At 36.6% G+C, this 22,057-nt stretch overlaps 1 protein-coding gene across 2 annotated transcripts; it reads right to left on the minus strand.

Moving 5' to 3' along the window:
- Window positions 1-14,560: 14,560 nt before the first annotated feature.
- rpe (ribulose-5-phosphate-3-epimerase) lies at window positions 14,561-21,596 on the minus strand. Of its 2 annotated transcripts, none has more exons than XM_024287138.1 (6): window positions 21,398-21,586; window positions 21,063-21,142; window positions 20,850-20,989; window positions 17,687-17,821; window positions 15,085-15,171; window positions 14,561-15,013 (listed from the first exon to the last, which is right to left on the minus strand). In XM_024287138.1, the coding sequence occupies exons 1-6, from the start codon at window positions 21,583-21,585 to the stop codon at window positions 14,891-14,893; spliced, it is 753 nt and encodes a 250-aa protein (XP_024142906.1). In that variant the 5' UTR covers window position 21,586; the 3' UTR covers window positions 14,561-14,890. The 2 variants fall into 2 exon arrangements, with proteins under 2 accessions (XP_024142906.1, XP_024142905.1); XM_024287137.2 differs by lacking the exon at window positions 14,561-15,013 and adding an exon at window positions 17,130-17,408 and having other exon boundaries at window positions 21,398-21,596.
- Window positions 21,597-22,057: the final 461 nt, after the last annotated feature.

Below are 22,057 nucleotides of genomic sequence, written 5' to 3' on the forward strand. Positions count from 1 at the left end.
GATGTGTATTCAGATTGGACACATTTGGTTTGCTTAAAGAGATCCCGAATTTGTCTCTCCCGATGATCCGGAACAATTTCAGTCCTAATACACCAATGTCACCCGTTCAAACTTATACATCCGTCCACATCCTTAAACAGTCTACAACCTCTACACTATGACCAAAGAGCTATCAAGGGACACCAGGAAAAAGATTCTTCTCCTGAACAAACCTCTCCACTATGGCCAGAGAGCTGTCAAATGACACCAGGAAAAATATTGTTTACCTAAACAAATCTCCCCACTATGGCCAGAGAGCTGTCAAATGATAGCTGATGTCCCTATCAAGGGACATCAGGAAAAAGATTGTTCTCCTGAACAAACCTCTCCACTATGGCCAGAGAGCTGTCAAATGACACCAGGAAACATATTTTTCACCTAAACAAATCTCCCCACTATGACCGAAAGAGCTATCAAGGGACACCAGGAAAAGGATTGTTCTCCTGAACAAACCTCTCCACTATGGCCAGAGAGCTATCAAGGGACACCAGGAAAAAGATTGATCTCCTGAACAAACCTCTCCACTATGGCCAGAGAGCTATCAAGGGACACCAGGGAAAATATTGTTCTCCTGAACAAACCTCTCCACTATGGCCAGAGAGCTATCAAGGGACACCATGAAAAAGATTCTTCTCCTGAACAAAAAACAACAAATTTACCTTAAGTCAGCAGTTTGTTGAAAGGAGATCAATTGCTGGAGAAATTATTAGTAAATGGAAGAAATACTGTTGATCTCCCTCCACCTGGAGCTCCATGCAAGATCTCACCTGATGGAGAACAAATGATCTAGCGAACGGTGAGGAAACGGCCTAGAACTACACTGGTCAATGACCCGAAGAGAGCTGGGAGTTGCAAATGTTTCTATAGTAACACTCGATGTCGTCATGGATTCAAACACTGCAGGACTCAAAAGGTTTCCCTGCTTAAACCAGCACATGTCCAGACCTGTCTCACGTTCTCCAGAGACCATCTGGATGATCCAGTGGAGGATTTGGAGAAGGTCATGTGGTCAGATTAGACCTAAATGGGGCCCATTGTTTTAAACATCACTTGCTGTATTTGATGGAGCAAGAACACCAAACCCACTGTGAAACGTTGGGGATGGAAGCATATTTCAGGGCTGTTCTGCATAGAAAAAAATGATGTATGGGTGAGATGAATGTATGGGGAGATTTTGGACAAAGACCTTCTTCCATCAGTGAGATCATTGAAGTTGAAATGTGGCTGAATCTTCCAGGATGACGAAACACATCGACAGGGCAACAAAGGAGAGGCTTCATAAAAACTATTACAAGTCTCTGGACCTCGATCCAATAGAGAATCTGTGAAAAGTCTGTTTTCCAGAGACACAACCAAAACAATGCAGCTCTTGAGGAGATCTGCTTGGAGGAATGGACCAAAAGAGAAGCTTCAGTGTGGAAACCTGGTGTAGAACTACAGGAAAATGGTCGACCCTTTGTCACTTCCAATTAGGGTCGTTAACAAAGTATTGAGGTGACCCCACATTGCATGTCAAATCAGCCATCAAATTATAAGTTGTTTTTTTTTTTTAATCTAAAAGATTTTAGTATTTGTCCTTCTATTACCAGCAATTGTCCTCGTAAAGTTTGTCAAGCCTGAAGATTTTCACAGTGACAGAATTATAGAAATAGCTATTCTGGTGATCATTTTTAGTGATATTTCCCCAGAAGTTAAGCTGAATGATTGTAAAATGAAAATCCATTATCTTAAGAGTTCCAGAACTAAAACCTATGGAGGTAAAAGCAGCGTAACTAAGAATGAGGTCACACAGAGTCTAATATAGCTGATGACCAAACTTTTGAATACAGTTTTAAACCTTAATATCATACAAACCAACAGCTTTGAAACCCCACATTGTATTAATAAATGGCAGTAATTAAAAACGATTCTTTAAAATGGAACATTTTGGTAAACAGTTGTCATTAAAAAGGAGTGCCAACATTTGGTTCAAATCCGGCTGCAGCCGACGGATTCGATCAGCTTGATGAACAGGAACACGGACTCGATACAGTTTTAAAGCTTCTTCCATTCAGAATGAATGTGCAAAAGTTCACTGTTAGAAATGAATTTAAGGGCAGAGATAGAAGAAAACACGGTAAGATAAATCAAAATTTTCTGTTTTAATTCAATAAATTGTGCTTACTTACTGAACAGCAGGTCACAGCTGAGGTTGTCTTATGGTAGAGCTGCACATTAGGCAAAATAACGTTAAGTCTGTTTGGTGCAAAACTGGTGAAATTAAACAAAATGTAATAAAAACTTAAACTAAAAAAAGTGCTTAAATTAGGGAAGGAATGGACACAATGCCTAGCAATAAATCAAAAAAATACTCAAGAAAATTTGGTTTTATAAATTTCTGGGTAATAAGGAGCATATTTCCAGTCACTGATGACTCCTGGTTGCTTATTGTTGCATCAAAACTTTTTCTTTGTCAGCATAGATTTCTCTGCATCTTCCAGCAAAAAGTTCAAATTTAACTCATTTTAAAATGTAATGAAAATAAAATCGGTGAAAGTTTATTCTGCAGAATTGATCTGTTCTATTACATTTCTTTTAGGTTCTCATGGAGATTTAACCCCTTAATGTCTGTTGTGACAAATCACTTTGGATCTAAAATTGTTTCAATGCAGCATCTACTTACAAGCAGAAACACAAGTGAATTTTTTTTCTATAGCTGTAAATATATTCAGGCAAAATTATTATTTTTGAATTAAAATTGATGCACTTGAACCTGATTATTTTAAGGGCTGGGTTAAAAAGATCAATAATCGATCCATAAAAGTAGAGATCGTTCCGACGCATAAAGCTAAAGTCTGTTAGCTTGATGCTAACGTATAATGGGATTTCCCATATGACGGCTAATGCTAATGTTCAGTTGACCTAAACATAGATTTTTGTCTGTGAATCCATTAAATTAGCTTTTTTTTGCTTTATGAATTTGGATCCTTTGCCATCAGTGGACACAGAGTCTGCCGACAGAACTTAAAAGAAGCAAAACATACTAGCATATAAACATTAGCTCTAAATGAACATCTATATATACTTACAGGCATGAATTTTTAAAGAAAACATGTGTAAAAGTAACAATTTTTGATCTAAAACACAGATTTTTGCTCATATTTTCTTCTTCTTCTGAAATAAGGTTTAATGCTATAGTGTGATCGCCACCTGGTGGCCAAACTGAAACGCCCTCCAGGAGAGGCAGAACAACTGAACATTTTACAGTATGTGAACTGTATCAGATTAATATGAAAATCTTCAAAACATTTACTTTTAAACAAATGTGTCTAAATGTGTGAACCCAAAACTGAATTGAAATGAGTGGATTGAAAGAATCGATTTTGCAGTTTATTGGCAGCACTAATTAATTGATCTTTTTCTTCTTCTCATGTCATAACATACAATTCAAGATGTCACATAAGCAAGAGAGGCATTAAACTGTAGTTTTGTTCCCTTTTTTTTTGTTGTTTTTATCTATGATGTAACACACACGCGAGCTTATTTGCTGGTTGAATGATCGCCGTTCATAAATCTTAAACAGTCTCAGGTTGGGTAAATGGTGCCACAGAACAGCTGCTTCAGCTGCAAATGCAAATCGCACATGCCCCGACCCAAATCATGCAAAATTGATTCCATCTCCCTTGATTTGAAGGAGGAGGAGGAGGAGGAGGAGGGAGTGTGGTTGCAGTGTAATGTCACAGCACTACCACCAGCACAGACAAACTCTGTTTCTGTGGTAACCGTATCCTCCTCAGCATCCTCCTCAGCATCCTCCCCAGATCCTTCCAGTCACCCTGACAATGATGCATCTCCATTAGATTTGAGGGCTTTGCAGGTTTCAGTGAACAATATCTCGTGTTGAGCCGGTGATGCTTCATTTTCAATTCTCTGCCTCAGTTTGTTTTCTATCCATAAAATATTTGCTATTGTGTCAAATTAAAAAAAACAGCTTAGTTATTGAGTTAAATGAAATAAAACATTTTAAGTTCATCTTCTTGTTTGTGCTTCCTTGCAAATACATTTTTTAGTATTTAGTAGATGAAATTTCTCACAACATGCATGATTTATTTATCAGCTAAAGAAAAAAACTCTGCTTTTATGGCAAAACTGAGGTTGGAGCTTTTCCAGCCACAGCAACTTGTTTGTTTTCTCAAAGCTCTGTGTCTAAAACAAAACCTGTGGGTTATTTACTCTGCAAGCTCAGTGCGCTTCTTTGAGTTTGGAGAGCGAAAAGGACTGAAGGAGAAATAATGAAGGCAGTTTTTATGATGCATTTGCAGATTTCCATTAGAAATCAATGCAAACGTGTTTAATAAATACATAAAGCTGATCGACCATGAAACAGCACAAAAGAAAAAATACAAATACTCAAACATCCTTTTCTAGATTCCTCTTTTTTTTTGTTTATTTGTTGTTTTATTCAAGATAATTTATTTTATGTTACAAAAAAATTAAATAATTTATTCTTTTACTTTCTAAAAATTATTTTTACGCAGTTTTCTTCACATTATTTAAGCAATGTTTTATTAGGATGCAAAAGATCAGAACAGTTTATTCTGATTCCATCATCCAATCCTGTCCGTGCTTCTGAGAAAGAGACACAATCGTTGCGTTTCCTTTTCACCCCAATTTTTATCTTCTGTTTTTAATGCAGAACTCCTGTGCGGAAAGTTGTGAAGGAGAGTCACAAATCTAAGGCTCCTGCTGAGGATGCAGACTTCAGAGGACACTCTGGAGGCAAAGCGAGGCAGCTTTATTTGTTCAGTTCAAAGAGTTGTACAACAATAAGCACATTGTATTTAGCAAAGGGCAGCAGCAGGTGAATGAGTGTCATTCTGCCACCATTTAAAGAGATGCTTGCATTAATCTGTTCACACCCTGCATGGTGAAGTGAGGCGTTGACAAGGACAGGAATGAAAATCGGCGTGTGGATCAAGCGTGACTTTCTGCAGGGGAGATCTTCTTCTGCACAGAGGCGTGTCGACTCCCTCGCACTGTGTGCGCACGAGACAGATGGACTGCTTTGTACTTAGAGATGAACCATACAGGAGGCCGAGCTACAGAATTAACAGCAAATGGACTGTGACTCGCAGATGAGGCATGAGAGCAGCTTGCAGCACTCGCCACAGTTGGACTCCACGCTGCTTTGTTTTCTGTGACTCACCAGTGATGTGAGGCTGAGTCAGAGAGAGCACACGGACAGCAGCGATGGAAATAAATGGACTTTACGCTCATATTTCAGGTGATCAAGACAAAAAAAAATCTGCTCCTGATGTTTGAGCAATAATCTGTAATCTGTGTGATCTGAGAGAATTGTGCGATCGATGGCGTTCGAGGGAGAACTGTGAGGAGTTTGCTGATTATTCTACAGACAATAAACGGCTAATTTAAGTTCAAACGTGACCCAAGACCGCCACACATTATTCATTACAGCCTGGTTACATGCACACATTTACAAACATGCACACTGCAACGGTTTCAGCCCATCCATAATTGATCAACGGTTAAGTCCACCGACTCTGCTGAAGATGACGTAAAGTGATGCAAAGGTTTCGGCACCATTCTCCCCTGAAACTCCAGCGTTTAGACGTTTGACTCAGAGGCCCAGTGAAGGAACAGAGCCACATGTAGAGCAAATGCAACTGTTCCAGGTTCCTTCGTTTATCAGGAATCCCCGTTCTACAGCTTCTCCCGAGAGGTCTAGTTTGTAATATTTGGACACGTTTTATGTAATAAGTTAGTGAAGGGACGACGAGATTTAGAAGATTTTAATCATCTTTAGTTCTTTTTACAAGTAAAATCCTTTGTGATACAATCTATTAAGTGAAAGGGGCTCTAAAATTAAAGATTTAATCAATAAGTTGGCATAGTTTAGTAAGTCTGGCAATGACATTTACAATAACGTAAAATATTACAAATATAATGATGTGTAATCATCTGTGAAGCTTAAAATAAGCATCAAGTGTTCCTACATCACAATAGTTTGTCTTGGTTTTGCACAAATAGTGTTTATATTATGTTATTGTAGCATTTTCCCTATTAAAGAGAGAATATATTGAAAAAATCAGCTTAAAATTTGCATTTCTGAGTATTTATTTCTCCAAATCGTTGTAAATAAACCTGTAGCAGTGACATCGGATGGAGGCTTTAAACTACTAACGTCTGCATTTGGTCTCACCTTTGTGTCTGTTTTCAGAAATATGGGATTTGATTACATCACATCTAGAGAAGGGAGCAACAGACAGAAAAAAAAAAGAAAAAAACGGTTTCAAACCAACACAATCTCACTCCCAAAGTTAAAATTGCCTAAAATTTCTTAGTAAACTAAATGAGAAAAATTGAAAAACGTACTTTTATGTTATTTTTCTTCAGCCAGAGAGCCACCATGGAGAGATAAAAGAGACACATGTGGCTCTGGAGCTGCAGGTTGCAGACCCCTGCCCAAGCTGAACACCTGATAAAATACATTTTACATCAATAATATTAATAATAATAATATTTTAACCCTAAAATGGGATAAAGCTGATGATGTGAAAATGTTTCGTCCAGCGAGGTCGAGAGATTGTCTGTACAAGAGTTCTATTATACAGTCGATGCATGCAAGATTTTACTGTTTCTTCTAAATAAATTCATTCATTTTCATTTTTAACATTTAAATGTGATTTTGACTTTTAAATGCTTATCAAAACATTTCGATTCTTGGCATCCATGCTGTCTAAAAGTAGACCAGAAATGAAGTTATTCGATGTTTTACCCTCAAAAGGGATTTTTTTTAAAGAATTAACAGAACTGCTGCAGAGGGTCTTGTGTTATCATTCGCCTGGGGCCTCCAAACTGCTACAGTGGATCTACCTCTCATATTTCCACGATTCCAGCAACTTCTGACCTTTTTTGAAACACCTTTTCCCCATTTTAAAAAAGAAGATTTAGTAACGTCATATCCAGACTAATAGAGCAGGGATGTATTTACAACCTGTACAAGATTCTATCCAGGATGCATTCCACTAAAATAAAGGCCAGTATGGATTTCCGATGCCTAAAGTGCTGGTCAATAATACCCTCTTCACAGGAATGACTCTAAACTACAAACCTGTTCTGGATGCATAGCAGAGCTAAAAGATTGAATCTCTCGAAAGGAGTCATCGTTCGCCACAGCATCGGATCAGAGTCCCTCAACAACACAGTTAGTCACATCATGAGCAGCACTGCAGTCCGCCTTTAGGCATCTCTCATATCAGTTTAAAAACGGAACTGAGAGGCAGCAAGGCTGAACAGGTTCCCTCCCACTTCCCCTCCAGTGAATTAGCTGCTTGGTTAGCCATGATTATGCAGAAGCCCACCTTGCTGCAGGGCAAAGCAAAGAGACCTTTTTGCAGTATCACCCCAGCGAGATGTTTTCAATGATTATGAAGACTATGCTCACCATCGCATGAGGCTTTTCTGCATAAGTAAAGCGGGAAACAACAGGGAGCTAATCAAAGATGGGCTTCTTGTTCTCCTGTGGGACGCATGGTAATTATGAACGAGCAGAAACGGGGTTCTCTAATGTGCCTGTAGTGCTGAGAAAGAGGAGGACGAGTTCACGACAATCGCAGAGAAGTCACCAAAGCAAAGACAACAAAAACAAGTGGCAGCAGGAAAAAAAAGAAGAAAAGGGAAAACCGTGTTGTGCTGTGACACGCCGGCGTCTTTAGATTTATTCTAACCTGGAGATAAAAGAAAAGCTTTGGGAAAGGTTGGTCTTTCTGTGTGGAAAACAGGAACAAAACAACATTTTGTTTTAAAGTAAAAGATGAAAAGATTTAAACCGAGAAATATTGAACTTCAGAAATAAAAAAGGACAAAGTCTTGAACCGCAGGAGGGCCTGTATGTTTAAATGTTACAGTCAAAATTCTCATTTTGTCATCATGTCAGCAAACATGAACATTTGTAAAGGATGTTAACTTAAACAACATTATCACCAAATCACTCACCGGTTCTCACCTTTATTGTTAGATTATTCATCAAATTTATACATTTAATTAAAAAGAATCTACTTTAAATTGAAAATACATGTTTCTTTGTACACTGAGAGGTTTTCCAGTCATGTAGTGTTGTTATCTCTGCTGCTTAAAGTACATCTCTTATGGTTATGAAATATATGATTCTGACAATGAAAATTAGCATCAAACAAAACAAAAAAACTCATGTTAGGCTAAACATCCTACAAAAGGGGTTTAAAGTCCCACTATGATCATCTTTTGGTCTATTTTAAAAGTGTTCGCAGTGTTTTTTTTTTTTTAATTATGATGATGTAGTTTTAACGCAAACATTTTAAAAACTGTCGTTTTCTAGGACATATTTTCTGCAGAGCAGTAAAAGTTAATCAGAATTCACCATATTAACAAATATTTTATCCAACAGCATTTTTCGTCTGCTCCTGATTCAGAGGGAATTCATTAAATAAATACTCAGAAATGCAATTTTGAGCTTAACTTTCTTTATATATGTCCTCTATTGAATATCGATTCAGTGAAATATCGCAATACTATATTCGTGTATCGTGTGTGGAATACTGGCAAGGCGACATTTTTTTATTATTTAAAAATGAGCAAGTAGTTTGGTCTTATTTTTGTTTTTTTACTTAATTTTTTCTCAATTACCAAAATAAAAGCACCATGAATTTGCTTGAGTAAAAGCAACTTATTTGTGAAATACAGTTACAGTGTTCTATCTTCTGATCATTACAAAACATGTATTTTACTATTTAACTTTTGTGAAAATGTATTAATATTCAGATAATTCTTAAGTCATAATTATAGGTTCTATCGCGATACATATCGTATTACGACGTGTATCGCGATCTGTACTATACTGAAGACACACACTCTATTTGTCTTCTATTATTAGAACAAAGAGAGAAGAAAGAAAAATGTTAAAAACACAAAAAACATCATTTTCATCAGAGTACCGTATTTTCCGGACTATAAGTCGCGGTTTTTTTCATAGATTCAATGTCCCTGCGACTTATACTCCAGTGCGACTTATATATGAATTTTTAATGATGAGATATGGACCGTAAGTCTAGAGTGCCCTCTTATGGTGATCTATGCAATTACTTTATTTACTTTAGTTATTCAGACGTGACACAGAGGACGAAGAATTTAAGGGATTTAGTGATATGGAGTGAGATTGTGTGCAATTAATTACAGTAAAGATACAAAGTTGATGAGTTCTTGAGGCTATAGTTAAATAAAACTGTTATGTTATATAAATGCTACACCTTTTCGTTTTTTTCATGATGCTAATATGTGAATATGTGTTGACACATATTCAGCCTGTTTTCTATTCACTTATGAATGTTATAACTTACTTTCCAGGATGATGTTATATCGTTTTTTTCAACCAGTTTGTAAAATAAATTACTTGAAAAAAATGCGACTTATACTCCGGTGCGACTTATGTATGGTTTTTTCTTCTTCATTATGCATTTTTTGGCCCCTGCGACTTATACTCCGGTGCGACTTATAGTCCGAAAAATACGGTAGGTCTTTCTAAAAAAAAAGAAAAACGTCAAACATTCTTACAGAAAATGTAGTTTTTTTTAAACAATCTTTAATAGCATATATACATATACATATATATACATTATTATAGGATTCTAAAAGTCTTGATTTTGGGGTTTGATATTTCATCTTTTCTTTGAGTTTTCAGAACTATTTCTTATCTTTTCTCCTCATATCGTAGAAATCATAAAACTGAGCGCAATACAACATTTTCAGAATATGGATCTTTTTTTCTCCTGTCATAATTTTCTCCAGATTTTTTTAGAATTTCTGAAACTATTTCTTCCTCGTCTACAATATGTTCCAGTCGCTGATGGCTGCTTTGGTGGCCAAACCATGATGGATTCAGGGTGGAGGAGTTTTTAGCTGCAGCGTCTCCACATGGTGCTTGGTGGTGAGTGGAATCCCGGCTAACAACAATCCATTCTGCTCATTTTTTGGTTTCTCACACTAAATTTTCATGATAATTTTCTAGATCCTAAGAACATTGGTGCTCCATCACTGTTTAATCCCTTAGAAACAAATATTTAGAAATGTTTTCGTTTTCAATTGAAATGACAGATTATAGACAAAAAAAAAAGAATTTTCTGAAATTTTTCTGTGAAAATTTCACATTAGACAGAACGTGTTTGACATGAGACACAAATGTGAATCTTAATGATATTTAGTGTTACCGATTGGCTGATTGAGTCGCCGAGTTCCCTCTCCAGGTTTTATGAGAACTAGTCTGACTTGTATTTCCACTGCTCATTTCCAGTGGCCCGTTCACATGCTCCATTTTTTATGAGTCCTCTGCAGGATTCTGTACAAAAACAGAGAGTTTTGGTGGCCAGACATGAAAGGCAATCGCTGATCAATTGCTTTCCCACTTCTTTTCTCCTCTCCAGCCTGATATGAAAGTGGCTGTGGTTGCCTTGGCGTCAGTAGAAGAAGTTTTTTTAATAAATCCACTTTGATATAAATAAGACATGAAGGATAAACATTTTTAGAGTTCTTGCAGAGATGCACAGCTGTTTATAGAAGAGGAAATGGAACATCTCAGCAGAAAAAAGTACATTTGAGGGGATAAAATGTAATAATATTTGGCAGTTTTGGAAATGAGGCGACTTCTTATACAGTCAAAGGACAAAAATGGAACATCTTACTTTAGAATTTACTGCAGCAGTTCTTTTTAAGGCATGTATGAGCGAAACTTTGATCCATATAGTCAAAAAACTCAAAATTTGTTTGCACCTTGTACCTATTAAAAGTGAGTTTTAGAAATAGTGAAGGACCATCTCCCCTCAAAAAATGATGACATCACAGCCGACAAAATGGTAAAAAAAAAATCTCTTCTGGGGCTTAAACTTTCTTTTTTTCCCTAAAATCCACTAATGAGAACAAAACACACATGTGGGAGATATCCAAAGAAAGTTTTGAAAATATTATGGGATGGCCACCGCATTGGCAGCTACTTTGTGGCAAAGTGTGAAATTTGGCAATTTTTACATTTTTTCCAAAAATATGGGAAAAGAAAACTTCCACCCATACGCCACCAGATTAAGATTACAACCAACGTTCTTTGACCTCAGAAGAGACCGCCATCTTGGAAAAAAAAAAAAAAACAGTTGCAGATTTTAAAAGGCGTTAGCGTGACAAGCTAGCTAGCAAAAGTAGCATTCCCCTATTGCTCAAACGTTTTTTACCGGAATATTGCAAAATTTTAACAGAAGTCCAAATTCCCACCCTAATCATAATACTACCACAGCTGTGCTAGACAGCTCTTTTTTATTATTATTATTCTATAGGTATTTAATAGGGGTGTAGGAAAATATCGATTCAGTGAAATATCGCGATACATCATTCGGTGATACTTGTATTGATTTGAAATGCTACCAAGATGATATTTGTTTAATAATTGATAAGCAAACATGCAGTTTGAACCATCTTGAGTTGGATGTAAACTTATGAGCTTCATGGTTGTTGTTGTAACAAGTGAGATTAGACATATACAACGTATTTTTAACTAAGGATGAGTATCAAACTGAAAATATGTGTCAGATTGGTACTGGAACTATATAAAAACAAGAATTTCTGTGCTTCTCTGTTTATGTGGGAACGAGTGAGACCATGATGGTGTATTAATATTAAGATTAAGGTTTTTTTAAGTTAGAAAATTAAAAAAAAAAAAAAAAAAAAAGAAAAGTGACATATTGTCTTTGGTACTGTCTTGGAATATATCGGGATATGTATTGTATCGTGAAACGTATCGTATCACCAGACTCCTCCCTATACACACACCTTGTATTAATTCAATTGTTTCATTTATAAAAAAAAATGAATTAAAAGTAAATTTAAATTAAATTAAATGTAATTAATCAATCATCTAAGCTTTAATTTAACAAATGATGGAAATAAAATAAAGACATTTTCTCTTTAATATTTAACTGAAGCACTGATAATGTGAAACTTATTGGGGTTTTTTTAAGTTTCCATAATTCAGCAGCATGGAAACAACTTCTGGGTTGCACAGTGGTGCAGTGGTTAGCACTCACACTTCATGGTTATGGTTCAAATCCCAGCTGGGACCTTTCTGTGTTGAGTTCACACGTCCTCTCATGCATGTCTGGCTTTTCTTTGGACGGTTTAGACCATAAATAAGCTTCATAGGTTAGTAGATGACTCTGACAGACTGTTTAGTGTTCTCCATCTTTACCTAAGGTAGCTGGGATAGGCTCCAGCAACCCTGAAAGGAAATCACCAGAACATAAAAGAGGATCGTAGACATGTTTTTTCAAAGTAAAAGCCTGCTCTTTCTTTTAATCATCTGTGACTGAGCAAGCTTTTTTTTTTTTCCAGCTTTCTTAATTTCAAAATCATCAACAAATAGAGTGTGAAGAATGCAAGGCAATCTGGAGAGAGACAACAACTGTCAGTTAACAGATAATGAGGCTCCAACATGGCGGAAGAAGTGTGGAGCATGTGTAGGTGCTGACAGCTCCCTCGCTCCAGTCAGCTCAGTCTGTGCGAGGCGGCAGTCACACTGGCATACAAAACGCCTGTCACTATCTATTACAGCTGAAATTTGTCACAGGAGATTCCTTAATCATTTACAAATACATGTATCGTGTTGCTCACTTCAGTGGCACAAGCACGAGCTCCGACAGTCAAACACACCCCGACCCAGTGGGCAAAGATGACACTATATCATTTAGAACCAAAACACTGATTTCAAGCATCAATATTTGAGCAGGTTTGTAATTGCCTCCAAGACATGTGCTGCATTATTGAGAGTGAGCTGTTTGCGGACTGAAGCTTGTAATGAGCAATTTCCATGGACAGAAGAGCATCTTTCAGCAGAATGAGGAGATGCAGATGCATTAGCGTCCGCTCCTTCCGGATGTCCTCATTAGATTCTACAGTCAAATGAAGTGCTCACTAATCTGAAAACTCATGCTGATCACTAACATCACCTCATTTCTAAGTGTGATGATGGAGCTGTTCATTCAGCAAATGTGGCTTTTTTTTCAGAACTTTATTTTGAAAAATTATTTTCCTGAATAGAGAACTGATTACAGAATCTTTTCATCTGAAGTTGTGTCAAAGCTTTTCCTCAAACTCACGAGTTTTTAAAAAAAAAAACAGTTTTATCATTTTTTTTGTCCACAGTCGCCACCTAGTGGGGAAAACATGACACTGCAGAAAAGCAGATCTTGTCATCCAACTATTTTTTTTCTTGGGGTTTAAATGTGTATTTTTTTAACTAGAATCAAGAGAATAAAGGTCAATGTGTCAATAGACGTCAAATCTTGTTATGCAAACTGACCTGGATGTAAAATTTGTCAAACAAAGCCGCTTCCTCTTACATTTTACTCGCAAAACATTTCAGGTTCAGTTATAATGTTGTTGATAATGTTCCAGCTACAGGTTTAAGAAAATATCGATTCAGTGAAATATCGCAATACTTTTTGGCAATACTTGTATCGATTTAAATTACTGTCAAGGCAATATTTAAATATTTATTTAAAAGCAAACATGTACTTTAGTCTTACTTCTGTTTTCAGCTTTCTAAGTTACCAAAATAAAAGCAATTTGTTTATTTTCTGGCCATGAAATAACATTTATTTAACAATTTGACTTTTGTGAAATATATATTAATATTTAGATAATTCTTAAGTCATAATCTAAAAAGATAGTGAAATATCATCTGGGATATATCAGGATATGTATTGTATTGTAACATGTATTGCGATACGAATCGTATCGCCAGACTCTTGCCAATATACACCCCAATTTCCATTATGACATTAAGAAAGGAGCAACTTTTTCTTCTTTGTGTCTTCATTTGATATAGATGATCAAATATGAGTAAACTCGTGGCAGACGAAGTTTTTTTAAAGGGTAACCAAACACTAAATCCTTTTATTTGTGTCTGTCGACTTCTATAAATGAGGCTTTAAAAGTGCTCTCTTTTGACAAATTAAAATAAACTTTTTAATTCTTGAAAATATAGTCAAAAATTGTGTGCTACCCCCTAGGGGTTGAATCTAGGTATTACAGTTGAATTTTGTGATTGGTCAAACCATTTAAGTCCCACGTCATGATTGTAGCTCCAGTAATGTTCCCAAGCCCCACCCCTTTGACTAGATTTTCACATTTCGGCTGTGGGCGGAGTCAGGATCGAACTCCATTGAGGAATATTTAAACTGTATTTTAACAGATTTATGTTTCTCATCGTTTCTAAATCAGCAGTCGAACATTTTCAAGTTGAAATAACACCAACAACTAAATGAATGCTTTACAAATGTGAGAACATTTACATTAGTTGATCTTTTTTTAATTATTTTGTTTGATCTGCATCGTTTATGACTGGAAGGATCATCATAGTATGAAAAATGACTGAAGGTGAAAGAAGTTTTTCCCCTGAACTTAACTTTGTGGGGGAAAAAAAATCAAAGAATAAGAAGAGTCAGAATTTTACCAAAACCATTTATCTTTTAAACAAGATTTTAATGGAAGAAAAACTGTAAAACTTTTACAGTAAACTGGGTAAGTTTCCATGAATGATTGAAACATCACAGGATTGTTTTTCTGGAATGTTGCTGCAGTTTTTTTTCCAGCATAAACTTTGCTCCGATCTTGAATTTCATGATCCGCGATCCGGCGCCGAGATGAGACTCAGAGGTTTGAGCTTCATCTTTTATCCAATCGAGTCCAAACAGGCACAATTCTGCTCCTCCAGCCGAATGCTCGGCTTCTACCGCCCCCGACGAGTCCACGCCACGGCCTTTCCGGTCTGGACGTGTCAGCGGTCCAGCGAGCGCTTCTGGATCGCCTCGGCCACCGCAGTGCGCAGGAGCGCGATGACGGAGCGCGGGTCGTCGCTGCCGATCACGGCGCTGCCCGACACGATCATGTTCGCCCCCGCCTGGACAGGACAGAAGATGAAGCACGCGGGACAAAAAAACAGATCCAGACTCGGAGCTGAAGAGCTTTTACCTCAGCGCACTTGTGAATGGTGTCTGGACCGACCCCCCCGTCCACCTCGATGTCTAATGACGGGAACTGACTGCGCAGCCAGCTGACCTGTTGGCGTGCACAGAAAGGAGAAAACTGGAAAATCACTTTCAAAGTGAAAATCACTTTCACTTTTAATCACTTTTAATCACTTTCTCCTAAAAATCAGCCTTGAATTAAAAAAAAAAGTTTAGAAAAATCCAACTTTTGATCATTTTGTGCTCTCAGCACATTTTTTCAAATTCATTTTAATCATTAAACTGTTAATTCTGCGGTTAAACATTCGCCAATTTTATCACTTGTCTGGGATTATTTTTCATTGGTTGATTACTGGGACAATCCAAACTTTACGGGACACTCCAATCACCTTTAGATCTGTTTTTAAAGTGTTCCCAGTCATTTTTAAATTATAATTGTGCAGTTTTGAGAAATTAATTTAAAAACCTGTTCTGTTTTCTAGGACATTCCCATTGCTCAGTTCTTAGAGGAGGGAGCTTGCGTGGACCAGCACATTTCTAGATCACGAATACGCTCATTTTCAAAGTGCATTTTTTTGTCAGCTCTTGATTTATAATGATTTGAATAAAGAAATACTCATAAATGCAATTTTAAACTTAATTTCCTCTAAATATGTCCTCCATCATCAGAAAAATGCCAAAAGAACATGTTAAAGGGCTCATTTTTGAGAAAGGTGATAGTAAAAGACAAAAAAAACATTTTTTTTAATAATCTTAAAAGGAAAGTTCACCTCTTAGCACTTACTTTTGTCCAGTTAATGAGACAAAAGTCTATTAAAAAAAGTTCTAAGTCTAAATAGTTCAATTCCTCTGTGGTGTTTCATTTCTTGGTTTCTCCCAGTCTCTAAAATGATCAAATTGACCCAAATAAGTTAAAGGAAACTCTAAAATCACTCTCATGTCTTTTCTATTGTTTTGCTGTTGCGATAAACTGCAGAATACGTTATATCACCATTTAAATTATAGTATTATTAAGAAGTTTGTGTTCAATATTGTTTGGATTGCTCAGAAAAGTGTTCAGTCAGAGCACTTTGGACCTGATGGTTTTTTTTTGTTGTTTTTTGTTCAAGATTGAAAAAAAAAATCCCCCCTTGGTAGTATCAAAGTAAAGGTTTTATTTTGGTCTTTTACTGCGCCACACTGTCACAAACTTGAAGAAAATACCTCCAAATGATGATTTTCACAGCAATTATTAAAATCATTGAGATTAAACCGATTATTTAATTGCAGATCACAGTTAATTAATCGCACAAAAAATTAATCGCATGACAGCACTACTTTAAACATCTCTACTAGTTTACAGCCTTAACTTCCCTACTCTATAATTTATTATTTTTATAAAAGAAAAATAAATACCCAAAATACCCAAAAACGCAGTTTTAAGCTGATTTTCTTATAATCAGAAAAATGCAGCGAAAACACGCTCAAGTAACCCAATAACATTTTTTTTTTATTAAAAAAAAAACGTCTCCAGTAGTGTTTTAATTATGATTATGAGGTTTTTAACCAAAATCCCTCAACCTAAATGCCAATTTTTCATGTTGATCTGAAGCTTCCGTTTGTAAAATCTCCTCCGAGGGGGCGTGGCTTTTGGAGATGCTCTGTTGCTATCCAATCAAAGCTAATTTGACCACAGAAATGTGAACGGCGGCTCAAGATACCATCTTCTCTTCTTCAGAACCTGAACTAGACACACTAGGAACAGATGAGGGTTTAGTGCATGTTCGGATGTAAAGAAGAATCAAAAATTCAGAGTCTTTCTGTGACAGTTTGATTGATTTAAAAGGAGAAATACTCTGAAATGCAAAAACAAAAAGGATTTCTTCTTATATTTGTTCTCTTTCCTTTGAAAAATGCCACAAATACATGTTAAAACTCCAAAAAAATCTTATTTTCATCAGTTTTTAAGATAATTTCTTGTATATTCTTCACTGGATTCAATATTAAATTAAATCAATGATCAGAAAAAAAGTCTGTAAAACTTTAAGATTACGTTTTCACTCCTGATACCTTCCATTACAGTCAGCAGATCTGAAACGCCGTCTCCTCCACTCCACTAACCGGGACTTTTGACGGTATTTTATCTCTCAGTTTCGAGATAAAAAAAGGAGGAAAAAAATCAAAGAGCAGAAGTTTAATGAGTGTGCTGCAAAGAGAGCGACTCAGACTGAGAAGTTGCAGCGGCGGCGGCTCATCTGGGAGCAGACAGGGAGATTTGGAGAGACGCTGCAGACATTGGCATGCAGGAGGCACCTTGTGAGGGGAAGTCGGAGCTTTGAGGAGCCACATCTGAGGGTGGAGACGAGCAAACCGACTTCAAGAGAGAAACGGATCCACTGATGACAAAGCAGCTTCGCTTAAACACGGCGATTCAAGCATTAAATCCTCGTACGGGAAAGACGAGCCTTCTGCGTAATTATTAGTTTGTACTAAATACTTTAATCCAAATGCTTTATTTTTATGTTTTAAAATAACCAATAAATAGGATAGATGGAGACAAATTTAGGATCCACAGAACGAGCTGTAAAACTGGGTCATATTTTCTCTTCCTGTGGTTCGTTTTTTACCTTCGACATCATGTCATCCATGAACTTCTGTCCTCCAAAACCGGGCTCTACAGTCATGACCAGCGCCATGTCGATCTGGTTGGCCCAGGGCGCCAATTCTTCAACTGTAGTGCCGGGTTTTATGGCCAACCCCACCTACAACACAGCAGTGAATAAGTCGTCTGATCGTCTAGAACTGCAGCTCACCAAACTGGAATTAAGAATACTGATAATCCTTATTAATCTTTTATTTTAATGGGTTCCTACACGTTTCTTCAAGTTAAATTTAAGACTTTTTTAAGAACTTTTTAAGCATATGAACAATTAAGACCAATTTCTTGGCATAATTTCCAGCCCTTTGGACCAAAAAAAACAAATCCTTGTCAGTAACGGAGTAACATAATCAATTGTAGTTCAAATTTCAGTAATTAAATTACAATTACTAGACTACAGAGAAACCTCTTTACTTCATTACCAGTGTTGGGACTAACGCCGTTTAAGTATAACGGCGTTACTAACGGCGTTATAAATCAAGTAATTTAGTAATCTAACTAATTACTTTCATCCTCGCTGTAACGCCGTTATAGTTACTTCGTGTAAATCGCGGCGCGTTACTTCAAAGTTTGATGATCTTGCTGGAGCTGGGCGCTTCGCACCCGAGCGTTCCGCGTCAATTCTGGCCGGAAGTTGCATCAAGATATATGAGAAAATCCGGTTTCTTTTCAAAATATAACCAGTTTTTCACAATAAAATGCCGCGATTGACAAATGTGATCATGTTTTTGTATCTAAACAGGCGGTAGACACGGATATAAACATTACAATCACAACACAAACGTGCAAACGAGTTACTTTGCCAAGTAACTAATTGCTTTGAAGATGCAGTAATTGAGTTACTAACTCAATTACTTTTTGGGAGAAGTAACTAGTAACTATAACTAATTACTTTTTTGAAGTGAGATGCCCAACACTGTTCATTACACATTTTGGTGCAGTAAACCATCCGAGACTAATAAGCCAAATTTGTGTAAATAGTTGTCTTTTGGTTAAATGAACCAAAACGGATACTAATAAAAAATAAAATAAATAAATAAAAAAGACAAAAAGAATATAGGCGTATGTGCGCTAATCCAGAGTTTGAGATTGGTCAAAGTAAGATTAAGAAACTATGAGAATGGACGAATTCGTACAGACATCCAAAAACTGGAGAAATTCAAATTTTAGTAGAATAAATTAAATTTTCACAAACTTTTTGAAAACTAAAAATTGTAAATTCATTTAAGTGTCTTTTGCGAGAAATTTCAATCATTTTAATCACATAAAACTCAAATGAACCCTTTAACTGTCTGCTCAACCAGACGGTGGGAAACATTCAGAAAACATAAAAATATTGATTGTGTGTATTACTCCCCAAAGTATGGAGTCATTAAAGGGAAACTGAATAAAAAAATTGAAGTAAGAAAAAGTTTTTTTTTTCAAAAATCGAAATATATATTAAAAAAAAAAGAATTCTGGTTAATAACGGATGTGCACCAGATAGTAACTAGTGCGCATACATTAGTAACCAGATCATTTTTTTTGTTATTTTTTTTAACTACTTTGATTTTTTGAAAAAACAAGTTCTAGTTAGTAACCAGAACTTGTTTTTTCTAATTCAATTTTTTTTTTTTTTCCACAGAGCCTCTTTTCTTACTTCAAATATTTATTTTTTTTTACGTTTATGTCCCTTCAGGGGCTCCATACTAAAGCAATAATTTTCTTTTTTGGGTAGTTAAATGGTTCAATTTGTTTTTTATCATTTCTGCTGCTAGAAAAGTGATCAAAAATGTGGTTTTCTGATACACACTTTTACATCAGAACTGCAAAAACTATTTCCTTAAATGGATTTTGGAGTTTCACATATTAAAAGACAAGTTGCAATAAGTAAAAATCTATCTATTGCCCTTTTTATATCTCTGCCTGACAGGCGGTGCTTCTTAAATAAAAGCTTCTGTCAATGCTTTGCTGTTCCAGAGATCTGCATGTCAGAGGATGAGATTGAGCTGCAGAGGAGCTCCGCCTGTCACACGCCGCCGCTCAAGCACACACAAATCTGAGAGGACTTTGTGTTCAAAGGTGTGTTTACACAGCACATCAGTTGCTGACAGTCTGGGCTGAAGGTGGATGCCTCAAGTACAACAAGTCTACAACAAGAAACACAAGCAATCTGTCATAACTCATAGGTAGCAACATCTGCTTCTGACGGCTCACGGCCGCTGTTAGCTCACACGGGCGCCAACATGCTAACAGGTCACGGGTTGGTCAGCTGAGAGTTTTGATCCGAGGAGTCTAATTCACAAATCCAGGTTCCTGATTCATCAGCTAATGTATTTTGGAATTGGTGCAAATCACATCAATGCAAAAACATTAAAGATCACAACAAAAACAAATAAATAAACATTACATTTTATAACTTCAAGTTTCAAAAACCAAAATGTAACCAATAAAAATACAGGAAGCAAAAGTAAATTCCAGAAATCAAAAGGAAATGTGAAAAATTAAACAAAATAAGAAACCGGATTATGGGACATCACTGGTTGGATGACGAGGGAAAGCAGAAGGATGTTTCGCGTGAATCGCGGTAAAGAGTTGATTGAACAACTATCAAACTTTTGCAATGGCTGTGGCCAGAAGCTTAAAGAAATATCGTCTGTCGAAAGACATTGTCATTCCAGAGAACTTCCTGTTCAAATGCTGAAGAAACGTCATCATCCAATCAGTGAAGTCCAATAACACCAATCTAGTCTGGTTTCTCATTTAACAAAACATTTCCATTTATTTATTTATTTATTTATTTATTTATTTTTTGCACATAGGGTTGTTTTTCTTTTTTTTAAAGATTTTTGTTTCTTATATTTTGCATTATTTATTAATTTTTTTTTTTTACTATACGTTTTGTTGATGTTGTAATGTTTAATGTGCTTCATGCACAGTGATTTGCACTTCAGGGCCACCGTAGACGACCAAATCAATGCTTGTTGAAGCAGTTTTGCAACAAACTTCTTCTTATAAGGACCTCACTTTCTTAAACTTAATGCACTTCATTAGAAAAAATCCTCTGTGATGCTCCTTTCTGCAAGTCCTCTGAAACATTACAAGTTCTCCCTCAAACCCCACACTACAGTCAGAAAGTGTCCTTTCCTCACCTTCATTCTGCTTTCTCTGATCTCCTTGATGAGGTTTCCTGGGTTGGTTGTGGACTCCAGGTGGAAGGTGTACTGGCTGGCTCCTGCTGCAGCCATGGGCTTCACCCACTGCTCCGGCCGGGACACCATCATGTGCATGTCTGCAACAACACTGCAGTCTTCAGAATCGGATTTAAACCAGTTTAAATCAGTCCAGTGTGGCTGGTTTCTCACCGAAAAAAGGGTCTTGGCCCACGGATTTCCTAAGGCACTCCACCATGGGGTGACCAAATGTGATGTTGGGGACAAAATGCCTTCAAGGGGAGGAGAACAAATCAATAAGGACATTCTTTTGCTGCAATAACATGTAAAAACGTTTTTATATAACTATAAAAGGTAATTAAATACTCAAACTACAGGGGAAAATATATATATATTTTAAAGACACATCATCTTAACCTCACCCACTCACTTTAAATAGATAAAAATGACTTTATTTATGTTTGAACTTAATCTGGACTTTGCTAGCTAGCAGTTAGCCTCCTAGCTAACTGGAAGTGTGAACTGACCCGTCCATGACGTCCAGGTGCAGATAGTCCGCCCCGCACTCCATCATCCGCACGCACTCGCTGCCCAAGCAAGACAGGTCGCTACTCAGGATGGAAGGACCTATCTTCGCACTGTATGCCATGCTGTGTTTGATGTGTGCGTGCAGCCTGGCAGTGGCACTGACTGAACGACAAACTGTGAGATACATGTTGCTCAACTTCCGGTATGGGCCTTCAAAATAAAACGCAATCAGCCTAAAACTACATTTGTTTTTGTAGGAAACTTACAATTTAAGCCCTTTTTCTCACGTTTAAATTTACAAACAAAATGTAGTTGTTATTATTCTACTGATTTCACAATATTAAATGCTTCATTTTGAAAAAGAATCAACTTTTACTTTTATTTTTGTATAATGTCTACAAGAGTCATGTTCCGAGTTCACACTTCCGCATTGTGAATCAGGTAGTAGCTATCTTGTCTCGCTAGGTGGCGCCAAATCCTTGTGACAGATTCATCTTTTCTTTTCTTTCCTTTTTTTTGTTCAAGTTATTTACTTCAATCATTTTTATGAGCATTTTAAGATGGAAGTTTGTTCAAAACAGAAAACTGAATATATTGTGAGGATTAAGAAACAATCTTTAAATAAATTTGCGGAACAAGAAAAGAAATGTCAATAATCT

The sequence above is a fragment of the Oryzias melastigma genome, linkage group LG21, assembly GCF_002922805.2.
Source record: "Oryzias melastigma strain HK-1 linkage group LG21, ASM292280v2, whole genome shotgun sequence".
NCBI classification, from domain to species: Eukaryota; Metazoa; Chordata; class Actinopteri; order Beloniformes; family Adrianichthyidae; genus Oryzias; species Oryzias melastigma.

Excerpts from the sequence above, each read along its gene's own strand:
- rpe (XM_024287137.2), bottom strand. The coding sequence starts at position 21,585 with ATGTATCTCACAGTTTGTCGTTCAGTCAGTGCCACTGCCAGGCTGCAC. Across the intron at positions 20,990-21,062 it reads GGGCCAAGACCCTTTTTTCG|ACATGCACATGATGGTGTCC; the intron begins GTGAGAAACCAG and ends GTGTTGTTGCAG. Across the intron at positions 17,822-20,849 it reads TCAGAGAAAGCAGAATGAAG|GTGGGGTTGGCCATAAAACC; the intron begins GTGAGGAAAGGA and ends GCTGTGTTGTAG.